This window comes from Furipterus horrens, unplaced genomic scaffold, assembly GCF_987537825.1.
Source record: "Furipterus horrens unplaced genomic scaffold, mFurHor1.1.pri manual_scaffold_4, whole genome shotgun sequence".
Taxonomy (NCBI): domain Eukaryota; kingdom Metazoa; phylum Chordata; class Mammalia; order Chiroptera; family Furipteridae; genus Furipterus; species Furipterus horrens.
In genome coordinates, this window is record NW_028327174.1 from 50,565,316 (window position 1) to 50,577,501 (window position 12,186).

At 55.2% G+C, this 12,186-nt stretch overlaps 1 protein-coding gene across 1 annotated transcript; it reads left to right on the forward strand.

Annotated features, from left to right (window-relative positions):
• The first annotated feature begins 5,071 nt into the window (after nt 1-5,071).
• AQP6 (aquaporin 6) lies at nt 5,072-8,492 on the forward strand. The gene is made up of 4 exons (XM_090273135.1): nt 5,072-5,591; nt 6,373-6,531; nt 6,793-6,873; nt 7,490-8,492. Exons 1-4 carry the CDS (start codon nt 5,229-5,231, stop codon nt 7,778-7,780), a joined length of 894 nt encoding a protein of 297 aa, XP_090129261.1. The 5' UTR covers nt 5,072-5,228; the 3' UTR covers nt 7,781-8,492.
• The last annotated feature ends 3,694 nt before the right edge of the window (nt 8,493-12,186 follow it).

Here is a 12,186-nt window from a genome sequence, read left to right on the forward strand (position 1 = left end):
ATCAGCGTGCAGTTTAACACCAAAAGGCAATATGCGTGTGAGAACCTCGGGAAAGGAGCTGTCCCCCACCTGCCCGCTCCGGCCCCCGCCCCAGCCGGGCCGCAAGTGCCAGCTCCGACCAGCAGGGGGAGACCTCGTCCACCGAATGCACAACTGCGGCGTTTCTCCGCAGGAATCCTGGGTCTGGGCTCCAGCCCGATGGGGCCTGGAGGGTGGTCGACAAGGAGTCTCTCAGGCCTGTGTCCTCTGGGCCACCAGGAAGCAGCTACTCGCAATTCACCCTCACCCCACTATCCGAGACAAGGTGCTGAAGAGAGGGGATCCCTCTCCCACTCAGTCTCCACAAGACTCAGGTGCAGGCACAGCAACGACTGGGAGGCTGGCCTCTCTCCTCAGCCAAGCAACTTGCGTTCCCTTTTATGACAGGTGGACCTGTGGAGGGCAGACCCTCAGGGGTGCGAGGGCACCCAGTCCGAGGGAGTTACTGGCCTGGCGACAGGGAGAGTGTCCAAGTAGGGCTTTGGACGGACCAGTTGTGGCGGTCCGGCGTGCGGCCACCAGAGGGCGCTGTGCCCCGTGGTGGCTGACCCTCCAGGCGAGGCTACGTCCGGGCTCACGAAGACCTGAGCACCAGGAGCAAGCACATCAGCCATGCATGTCCACACTGACCTTCATTGCCGCGAGGGGCTGTCATCTCGGCAGGGGCTGCTCACTCCGCGCACGTGACAGCCACGTCAGCCCGCCCCCATTCTCTCTCACAGGGCTGCGCGGGACTGTGTTCCTTGTGTTTTCCGAGAGGCACACGTGTGTGTCTCATCCAAGCACGCTTGCTCAGTCACCCCTCTGACCCTCTGCTCCCCCTGAAGACGGGACCCAGGAGGACCCTCGATTCTCCTCTAGCAGGCTCCTCCTCCCCTCACTGCCCCTCTGCCCCAGGGCTCCAGTTTTCACCAGGTAAGAAGGTGGACACCATGACATGATAGATGGGGGAGGACTGGCGGTGAAGAGAAAGAATGGACAGAAGGTTGGCTGTAGACAGATGGCCAGGAGGGACCGCTGAAGGGTCAGCTCCCTCAGCCCCTCCGTGAGTCTCAGTTGCCTCCCCTATTGGGTTCGGATGAGGTGATCAGACTCCCTACCTGTCATATTTTGTGGGGGTTGGCGAGATAATGAGAGGGAAGCTACCTTGAATTCTTCCCTCCCTGTCATGTGTTTAATGTCCCTCCTCTTCTCTCCCCATACCTTTCTCCTTGCCCCCCCACCCACCTCCCCTAAGCCTTCTGGTCCTCAGGCAGAGCTCACTTTGTGCCTTGTGCACTCAAGCGAGTACATGGGCAGGTGCGTGCACACACACACACCTGGAGGTGTCCACCCCGGCAGTGTGGGGAGCCCAGAGACAGGCCTCTGGGAGGTTAAGAGCACATAGCCACCAGACAGGCCACTGTAGGCAGCCAGGTGTAGGGCCTTGGCAAAAGGCCTGTGAACATGAGTGACCTCAAAGCATAGCACACGAGCCCAAAACTGGCTGGGCCTGGCAAGGTGCAGGCGGGAACTGGAGCAAGCCCTGGCCAATGCCTGGCTGGCCTGGGGGGAGGTGGCTGTGGGTGCGAGTGAGGGTGAAGAACCTTGTCCCAGGCCAGACAGGGCCCCAGGAGTCCCTATTCTAGGCCAATTGGAAACAAGAGCTGTCACTGCACTTAGTGCTCTCAGCCTCCAGGGTCCAGAGCAGGGGCCCCAGGTGCTACTTGTCCTGGAGCTGCCACAGCAACCAGGACTAATAACCAACATTTTCTAACTCAGACACTCTCCTAGGTATTAGCACCTTTACCCCTAATGACACATGGAAAAGTGGGGATTTTAATCTCCATTTTATACGGGGGTGGAGGGTGGGGCGGGGGGACTTAAGTCACAGAAGTTAAGCACTGGTCAGGGGTACAGTGTACGGGTACAGTGTACATGGCAATGTTCAAAAGCTTTAACTTGTACTGTCTTATCAAAGGTCTCAACAGATAGGCTTCCCTGTTGTCCGGGACCTGGTATGCAGGTAGAGAAATGGAGGCTAGGTAAGATGCAGGGGCTGGTAAGAGCCTGTCTGTAATTCCTCTATGGCCCTGTCCAAGGGGAGGGAAGAAGAGAGATGCCCTTGAGGTTCCTTGGAACAGCACCTTGGCAGGGAACCCAGCGCGGCAGGAGGAATGTCGCCCATGCTGGCCATTCCTTCATTCCTTGAGTATTTATTGAAAGAATCTTCTAAGGCAGGAAAGCACAGGAGCCTGCACTGGAACAGTGGAGGCATGAGGAGGCTAAAGCCAGAAGTAGCCACTGGCTTTGCTCAAACCCAACCTCTTCATGCAGCTTTGCCCTGATTCTGTGGAAAAGGAAAATCAGGGCAGGCTTCATTGGAGGAGCTGGACTTGAACAAAGTCTTTAAAAAGAGACAAAGACAAAACGCATTCCAAATTCACGGTCTCTCCAGTATTCTGAGATTATCAGGCATGTTATAAGGAAGCCAGGGGAGGGAGAGGTGCAAACCACAGATGAGACCGGGGATGGCCAAGAGCACCAGGAGGGGCCCCTGACTCAACACAGGAGAAGGGCTGCCTCTTCTTCAGGAGCACAGGGAAGCTGGTGAGGGCTTGGGGTGCCACCAGTGAGTTTGGGGCTGGGGAGGAAGGGTGAGGGCTTCCTGGGTGGGATAGGAGGCAAGTTGATCTGCTGGAAGAGCCCGAGAATAGGGTACTTGAAGAGAGTGGGGAGGGTTTGAAGCAGGCCCCAGAGGAATGGGGAGAGAGCCCCTAGGGATAGGGTGAGGATTGCTGGATAGAGCTGCGACCCTGCTGAGGCAAGAGACCATGTGCTGGTCACGGCTGGCCAGTCTCTAGAAGTGCTCAGCAGCGCAGATGGTGGGCAGAGGGGTGTGAGGAGAATGAAAATGGAGAGGTGCAGGTGGAGTGACTAGTTAGAGAGAAAAGGGAGCTAGGACAGTGGAGCACTGAGGTGAGATGCCAGGGCATGGAGAAGGAAGGGTGAAGCCAGGGTGGCTGGGAGAACAGAAAGGGGGTAGAGGAGGGATTTTACTGTGACTGAGGTGGGGGAGGCTGGGTGGGCAAAGCACGTGATCAGAGCTGGGATGTTCCACTAGAAAATTTCAGAGGGCCCAGTCCCAGGTGAGGTTGGGTAGTATAAGGTCCTAAGAATAGCCAGCTGAAAGGAAGCAGATGTGAAAGTCACCTGCCCCCAGAAGCTCAAGAAACTTTTATTCACTCATTCATTTGTTTGACATTTATTGAGTACCTACTATGGCCAATCCCTGTGCAAAACATTACATGTAGAGATAAGCAAAACTTGTCTCCTGCCCCCTCGGGGGCCCACTGCCCCCCTGGGGAGACACATTAGCACCATGGCAATGCCCCATGATGACTGTAGGGCACGAAAATGCCCAGGTGCGGTGGGAGCACCCATAAGACCTGACCCAGGAAAGGAGATGACATCGGAGCTGAGACTTACGGGTGGGTTAGTTATCAGGGCAAAGGAAGTGGGAAGGGCTCTACAAGGAGAAGAGAGCATCCTCCAAGGACAGACCTGCTTGGAGTGTTCCAGAACAACTGGCCACTTGGTGAGGCCAGAGGGTAAAGAGCAAAGCAAGGAGTGGGGAGAGGTGAGGCAGGAGGAGCAGGATCCCAGAGGGCCTTGGAGGCCACGCACAGAGCTCACAGAGGGGACAGAGGCTTTGAAGGGATTTTAGGAGAGAAGCAGCAGGATCAGATTTGCATTTTAGAAAGATCACTTGGGCTGCAGCATGGATAATTGATTGGAACAGAGCAAGGGAGCAGAGAGAGAATGGTTAAAGGCTGCAGGGCAGCAGGGGTGGCAAGAAGAGAGCACAGTCAAGAAATATTTATGACTCAAAATCAGCAGGAATTGATGCCTTTAATGGATGGGGCAGGAGGGGGAAAAGGTCCCAAGGTGCCTCCAACTGAGCTGGAGGAAACAGGAGCGTGTTTGGGGGATGGGAGTGGAAGATCTCATTTTGAGACACTTTGCATTTGCGGGGCCTGAAGACAACCAGGGGACATCCACTGGGCAGGTAGCTATGGCCAGGGAGAGTCCTAGCACCCAGATGTGGTTAAGAGGTGAAAGCTGTATTATTTTAACAGCTCAGCAGATTCTTCTTAGGAGAGATAATGCCTTTGTTTGGGTAAGTACTTTGACAGGCTGCTGGGGGTAAAAGGGCAGAGCCTAGGGCAGGCAGCAAAGCTACAAAAACGGCTCAGCTGCCCTGTGTGAGACTTATGAGGAATTGTTTTGGCCTCTGAGAAGGAGAGCAGAAAACGTAGGGGAAAAGCGCTGAGGCCATGGAGAGGAGTGAGGGAAGCAGAAAGAGACAGAAAAGTGGGTGCGCAGCAGAGCCACCGCCGTGTGTCCTTTGATTAGCTGTGGAATAAACCCGCCTTCCATCTGCCCCGTCTGCACCCCTACAGGCCCACATCCTTAGTAAAGTTAACGTCACATCTGCTTTCTGTGGGAGTGGTTTTAGGTGGGAATGGAGAAGAGCTTCCTTTCACATCTGGGCTCATGGGGCAGAAGATAGAGTGAGGCCATCTGAGGCAGAGCCTACAGTCAGAGGGGCCAAGAGAACAGGACAACCCCTTTGTTTCCCCACCTTGCTTCACCAGAATGCACAAGACCCTATGAGGCTGGTCTTGAACTTGGATATCTGAGTGATCTTGCTCCATCTAAGTGACGTCGGGGATGTGAGCACCCTGGGATCCCATGCCCGCCACTCTCCCTGCACCCGAGCCCACAAGCTGGGCTCACAGCACAGTTAGGCCCGCCCAGCTTGGAAATCTCCTGGGAGGTTCCAGATCAGCGCCCTGAGACTGCCCCCCTCTCCTAGCTGTCAGGTGAGCTCAGGGTGGAGCAGGCATGTGAGCGCCACCCTTCATGCCACACCTCTTCCCCCTCCCCCACTTTCCACTCACCCAGACACACATAACCCCGCCAGCTCGATCCCTGACAGTCTAACCAGCACAGTCCTGGGGCAGCAGTGCAGTGGAGGAGCTACAGTTGGGGGCCAGCAAAGCCTCTAAACAGTGAGACAGCCAGAGCAGGCTGGGGACAAGAGACCAGAGGCAAAGGAAACAGAGAAGCCTTGGGAGCGGAGGAGGCAGCGGCCAAGACACCAGGACCCAGACGCAAAGGAGCCGGGAGGGCACAGCCGGGCCAGGATGCCGGGGTGCCAGCTCTGGATGGCCATCAACAAGGCGCTGTTTGCCGAGTTCCTGGCCACAGGGCTGTATGTGTTCTTTGGTGTGAGTTCCACTTTGCGCTGGTCCCTGGCACTTCCCTCTGTGCTGCAGATTGCCATCACCTTCAACATGGCCATGGCCACGGTTGTGCAGGTCGCCTGGAAGTCCAGCGGGGCCCACCTCAACCCCGCGGTGACATTGGCTTTCCTCGTGGGCTCCCAAATCTCTTTGCCCCACGCCATGGCCTATGTGGCTGTCCAGCTGGCAGGGGCCATTGTAGGGGCTGCTCTGCTTTATAGGGTCACACCAGAGGACATCCGAGAGACTCTTGGGGTCAATGAGGTAGGTGCAGGGAAGGGTACCTGGCAGGGCCAGGAGGGAGGGGTCTAAACAGGTTGGTAAGGATAGCGGGCCTGACTGCAGGAGAGGGGCAGAGAGGCACATGGTTCACACCTTCTCTGTGCTGGGCCCTGGGGCCCAGGGGAATCAGACTGTGTGTAGCTTTAGTGCAGGCAGAGGACTGGGATTGTGGTTCAAAGAACAGATGGGATAAGCCACACTAAGGGGCTGGAGTTGGAGAAGGACCAGGCATTTAAGGGTAGGGGTAGCAAGGGAGGTCTGAGGCTGTGGGTAGTGGTAGGGACCCTGCATGCTCTTCATCTTCCTCTCCCAGGCCCCCCATGTTCCCTGCTCCTCTGCTTTCCCATGTTCCTCCCTCCCCAGAACCCTAAGGCCTGCTTTACTCCCCCCCCCCGCCCCCATTCCCCTAATCATCTAATTTTCACCTACTTCTTCACCTTTCTTCCTTCCACTCCCACCTAGGTCTTCCCCCAGGCAGCTTGCACACATACACCCAGCCTCTCTGCGTCTCCCCTTTCCCACCAGTCCTGAGCCCCTGCCACCCCGTAAGTCACTGGCTTCAGCCAGATTTTGGGGAGGGAAGGGTGACAGTACTTCTGCCAGGAGCAAGTGTCCGGGGCTGACCCTAACCCTGCTGCACATCCTCCTTCAGTTCTGAATTGGCAGTGGTGAGGTATCCCCCCCTTACAGTGAGGAAATGAGGCCAGGCGTCACCACCCCCTGGCAGAAACCCTGTGGACCCCAGTGTAACCCTCTCACTCAGATCCCGAGCAGCATCTCAACTGGCCAGGCGGTGACAGTGGAGCTGATTCTGACCCTGCAGCTGGTGCTCTGTGTCTTTGCTTCCACCGACAGCCGTCTGACGTCTGGCTCCCCGGCCCCCATGATTGGGATGTCTGTGGCACTGGGTCACATCATTGGGGTAAGGGGCAAAGGGGACACCATGCATCGCACACACTGCTCCCTTCTTGGAGGGGCTGCAGGGGCCCTGAGGGTGAGGAAATGTCCCTCCCTGAGGCCCTCATGCCTTGGGGCCGAGGCTACGCCCCACACTGCAGGTCCAGGATATGGTGCTGCAGAGGCCAAGGCTGGAAGTGGCTCTCTGAACCAAGACAGAGGAGACTGGCTCCTCGCAGGCCAGCCTTAAGCCTCTTTACACCCTGAACCCGCGATCACTCCCCAGATCTACTTCACTGGCTGTTCCATGAACCCAGCCCGCTCCTTCGGTCCTGCCGTCATCCTTGGGAAGTTCGAAGTCCACTGGGTGAGACCCTCTGAGGGCAGCCATGGGAGGGGAGCAGCCCAAGCAGGGGCAGTAGGGACTATGGTTTTCACCAGTGGCAGGCAGACAAGTCTCCCTGCCACAGACCATCCTGACCCCCGATAGAAGTTTTCCTAAGCTCAGAAGGACCAGGGCAAGTGTCCTGGTCCCAGTGGCAAGAAATGGGCCACGGTGGGAGCCACAGCCCCAGGCCTCAAGGCTTGGCTGTTTCCTTATTCCCTTCCTCTAGCTGGACCAATTTCTAAACTTGGATAAAGAAAAGGACAAACACACACACATACACACTCACACCAGCAAAGATAGCAACAGCATTAGCCAGGGCTGCTGGCTGGTACAAGGGAGGTAAGAGGAGTGAGGAAGGTGGTGAGGAGACAGGGCCTCCATGTGGGAGGCAAGATCCCCTCGCCTGCAGGGGCTTCAGGGGGGCAGGGGGGTGGGGGTGGCAGGACTCGTGCTTCTCAAATTCACCACCTTTTAGACAGCTCAGGGGTTCCTGGGAGACCAAATCAGCACTGGGGAAGCAGGCAGGGGGTCCCAAAGCCACCCTATGAGCCTGATAGCTCACAGGCTGGGGCCCCACTTTTCTCTGCTTCCTCAGGTCTTCTGGGTGGGACCCTTGACAGGGGCAGTCCTGGCTTCGCTGATCTACAACTTCATCCTGTTCCCTGACAACAAGACCCTGGCCCAGCGACTAGCCATCCTCACAGGCACCGCAGAGATGGAGAAAGCGGTGGGGGTGGAGCCCCAGAAAAAGGAATTCCAGCTGAGGGAACACCCAGGAGGAGAGTGTGTCTCAAATAGCAGAGGGCTTGGCCCCTGCCCTCAGGCTTCTGAGAGGAGCCCTGGAAGGGAGCAGCTTGATGACAAGATGGTGTTTCAGGTTTCCTGAAGGGAAGGGGAGGTGGCTAAGTGTGTGTAGGGAGGCTTGGCCTCTTGTCCCAACAGGGTGGGCAGGGGATGCAGATCCCTCTCCCCCGCATCACATTTCCAGATAGAATGTACGGAGATCTGTCCAGTTTCCTCCTTCTCCATCTCTTAATGGGACAGAGCAAAGGATGGGGAATTCATGACTGCCCTCCCCTTCACTCATCCATTGGGACTCCAGATCCCCAAGTCTTGGGGAAAAAAAGGAATTAGAGCCCCGCCAGTCTGCTTAGAGACTGAGAGCTAAAGGGGTCTCAGGGAACCCCAACTTCTCACCCTACCCTTGGGGAGGAGGGGCCTGACTTCCCAAGACTTGGAGTTCCTCGGAAGGATGTCTCCGCTCTTGGGTGTGGTTTGGGGGACTATGGCTTCCCCCTCAGACTGGGGGCTTCCTGAGGACACAGATTACCCTCCCAATAGATCTTCATTCCTCACTCCCCCAAATACTCAGGAGGGGACCCCACCCTTGGGAAGAGCTGACACAGAGAAGCAGCTTTTCTTGGGTTAGCAGAGGGGTAGGGTAGGCTATAGGCAAGGAAGGTTCAAGCCAGATGAGCCTTCTCCAGGGCAAGATCTTCTGGGTATTTGCCTAACACCCCACAGTCCCTTTCACAGGAACAATTCTGAGGGGATGGCCCCAGCCCAGCTTTGGTCCATGGCCTAGGCCACAGAAGCTGTCTCTAGCCTCATTCTCAGTTCTGCAGGAACCCCACCCTCCACCCCTCAGAAAAGCTGATGAATAAGTCCCAAGGATGGTAGGAATGACCCAGGAAATCAGGATCTTCAGTTCAGTGCCTCTGGTGGACTACCGGAGTCTCAAGTAGTCTGTTAGTATTTACAAGCTGCAATTAATCAACTCTGCCCCTGACTTGGGGTCCTATCTGGATCTCAGCTTCCCCAGCTATTAAATGGGCACAAGCCTCCCCCAGAGACCGCTGTGAAAAACAAGAAATTGGAAATGTTTTTGGAAGTTAAAATGTTAGAAAAACAAAGGCAATAAATGATTATTGTTGCTATTACTGTAATTATTGCGTTTGAATACAATTGCTGTTGGTAATGGGAGGGAAGAAGGGAGAGGGAAATGATTGAGAAGGAGGAAAAGAGGTTTTTCTCATCTCATCTGTTCCAATTATGGGGGCCCCTGCCTCCTTCTCTGCTGGGTGTACTGACCTGGGAGTTTCGTGTGTGTGGGATGAGTGTGTGTGGAGCTTTGTAAGGAATGGGGGGCGGTATTGGGGGAGGGACCCTGGAATGAAGAGGTAAGCCAATAAAAGTCAGTTCTTCTCATCTCTATGGCGCCCATCACCATGGTATTCTGAGATGCAGCAACCAAATTCATAAAATAGATAGATCCTCTTCCATGATGTCTCCGAGGGGCTGGGGGTGGGGGAGGGGCTGCCAAGGGCTGGGTGGCAGGGCCCAGCCCATGACTAGGGCAGTAACTGAGTCCTGGGTACGCATGGCCACAGCAGCTGTGCTCAGTGTTCTGTAATACTGTCAGTGTAGAGTACTGTTCACATCTCTCCAAGCTGGGCCGCACTCATCCATCTTCACAATCTCTCAGAGCCCAAGGCTTCTCATGCCCTTTTGTGAGCAGGGATAGCTGGGCTTGGATGCGTGCATGTGTGTGTATGGAGAACGTGACTGATTTGCTAAAGGTCAACCAGCTCAGTTCCACAGTCCCCTAAGGACTCCCCAGCTCTCAGCTTAGAATTTTCCAAAATAGTGCTCCAGGGGGGCTTATACAAGCCATAGCCAGGGGATGGAAGGAAGCAGGCACTAGAAGGTTGAAGAGGGCAGGGGGTGGGGCTCCTGCAGTAGGCCCTTAAGCTCCTAGACAAATTACCTCTGCATCCCCAGAGCCAAACACACACTGGGTGCCCGATAAAAGTCTGATGAATGAATGACTGAGGCTGGGTGGCTGGGGGGAGGGGAAGTAGTCATTGATCAAGAGGAGAATTCAGGGGTTACAGCTCCAAATGAGCCGAGATGACAGCCACTACGGAGCCTGTGCCTGCCGGCAGGGGTGGCTGCAAAGGGGGTACACATTCACACTGGGGTCCCCACCTAATCCAGAGCCAACTGTGTAACCTCTGTCCCAGGACCTGCGGGCCAGAAGGGTAAGAGTGATTGTCTGAAGAGAAAGCTGGGGGCTACTTTCACAAATAGTTCTTTGAAGCTGTGCTGTCAGAATAGACCAGAGCAAGGAAACAAGCTTTATGAGAAGCGATGAATTAGGTTAGAATCTGAAGAGCATCCAAAGTTAGACAGGAATGAGTAACCAAAGGTGAACTTCTCCTTCTCTGCAGCCCTTTAGGACAGCCGGCCATCTGTTTGGATGAGGGAAAGGCTGGCCGTCAGGGAGCCCAGTCTCCGTGGTTCCAGCCAGGGGCAGCGGGCTTCACAGTCACAGCCCCTGGGCTGGGGTGGGAGGTGAGGAGCACAGGGTGGGGCAGAGATCCAACCAGGCAGACCCCTGGTGTGCACTCCCTTCCTCCCATTTATCAGGGGAAGTTTTTAATTAATGATGTGTAATCTGATCTGGCCCTTCTCCCTGCTGAGCCCTGCCTTCAATCAGCAGAGCCATCTGCAATTGCAATTCATAATTCTCCCCAAAGGGAGGGGGACTCCTGACGGGTGCCTTGGTGATTAATACAATTAGCCTTTTATGTTGATTGTCTTAGCAGGAGCAGATGATGCCAGCGCAGAGCCTAGGCTGTCGCTTCCCCATTGGTTGGCAGGAAGCCCCTCTCCACTTCCCACCCCCACTGCTACCTCGGGTGTAAAGAGGACAGGTCTAATTTGGGACCACACTGTGGAAAGGGCCAGATTCTGGGACACTGTTGTGTTCCTCGGACTGAGGGGAGAGGAAGAGCAAGACAATAATCCAGGGACTTATTCTCCAAAGAAAATCATTTTGATCTAAAGGATTCTGTACACAAAGGTTAAAAGAAAGAGACCACATAAAGGTAGACAAGGGGCTGAAAGGGTTCGAAGAGTTTAAATGCAGGCTCAGGTACTTATAGCTGTGTGCACTTGAACAAGTTACTTAAGGATCCTGGAAAACAGGGTCTATTCCTAGAGGGCTAGAAAACTACGTGGGGTGTATGTGTCCCACACCATGCCTGGCACCGAGTCAGATCGCAGTCAGTGGTAGCGGGTTCTACCGCCATGGCAGCGGACTGCCATTCCCTCTGCCAAGGAATGCGGCTGTCTCCCCTGTGGTTTCTAATGCAGCCCAGCTATTAGTGAAAAAGGGATCACTTCCTCCCCATACCCCAGACTTAGCTTGCACAAAGGAGAGCGAGTGTGTGGGTATGAGTGTGTTGGAAGAGGGGGATCCAGAGGAAAGAGGTCAAGAATCAAATCCCAAAGAGAAGTAAGGACCTCAACAGAGAATTGGAGCACTAGAGTGATGGGATCTGGGAGCTGGTTTGGGGGAGACTCAGGGAATGAAGGTAAGGAGGCTGGGTGGGTATAAAGGGGTGAAGAGAAGCAGGGCTTTGAACATCTGGGATTTCATATAACAGTTAAATAAACAAAAAACGAGCAGTCATTCGTGCTGAGGGTTTAAGAGGCAGCACAGATCAAAATATGTGATCTCTGAATCTATAACGAGGTCAAGTGATCTGGAACAAGATGACTGGGGTTTTGATAGAAGACTCAACTGGGTCAGGAGAGGGGATCACCTCAGTCCCTCTGGGCCCCTAGCGCTGTTCTCAGATGTCTGGAGCCGCATGAGAAGAGCGCCCCTTTATCCCAAGAGATGTTCACCTGCAGCCAGTGCCAGGCCCGGCAATGTCAGGGGGAAGAGAGACGGAGGGAAGGTGGAGGGCTAATCAAGAGGAAGCATCAGGCCAGGCTGCGGCCAGTTAGGCAGCTGGGGCAGGGGGTCCACACAGCCAAGATGTAGTTGTGTCTCGGGGAGGGGCAGTGACACTAAGTAGTACTGTAGTCACATATTTAGCAAAAACTGCGAGGGGGGGGCATAGTTTGTGAAGGGTGATTATGAGGGTGGGGAGTCCAACATTACTAATTAATAGGCAGCAGTTAACGGGCAGAAAAGGAACAAATGAGAAACTGTTTCAGAGCTCTAAGTCAGAGACAGAGGCGGGGACCAACAAGCCCACCCCACCCCAGTCAGATAAAACAAGGCCCAGCCAGCCCTGTCAGGGGAGATGCCAGGACAGAGGCGGGGTGTCGGTTATGGCGCACCAGGCTGGAGGTGCTTCCTTAGCCTGGCTATGCTCCCGGGCCCTCTCTAGCCGCCCTGTTCATCCTGAGATCCAGCTTTCATGTCCCACCTTCCAGGCTCTCTTAAACCTCCAGCTCCCTCCCTCCTCTGCGCTCCCACCGCACTCAGCACCCACC

What these genes read in the sequence shown, in the direction of transcription:
- AQP6 (XM_090273135.1), top strand. Translation starts at nt 5,229, where the DNA reads ATGCCGGGGTGCCAGCTCTGGATGGCCATCAACAAGGCGCTGTTTGCC. An exon ending in AGACTCTTGGGGTCAATGAG is followed by an intron (nt 5,592 to 6,372) that starts GTAGGTGCAGGG and finishes CCTCTCACTCAG; the next exon opens with ATCCCGAGCAGCATCTCAAC. An exon ending in CACTGGGTCACATCATTGGG is followed by an intron (nt 6,532 to 6,792) that starts GTAAGGGGCAAA and finishes ATCACTCCCCAG; the next exon opens with ATCTACTTCACTGGCTGTTC.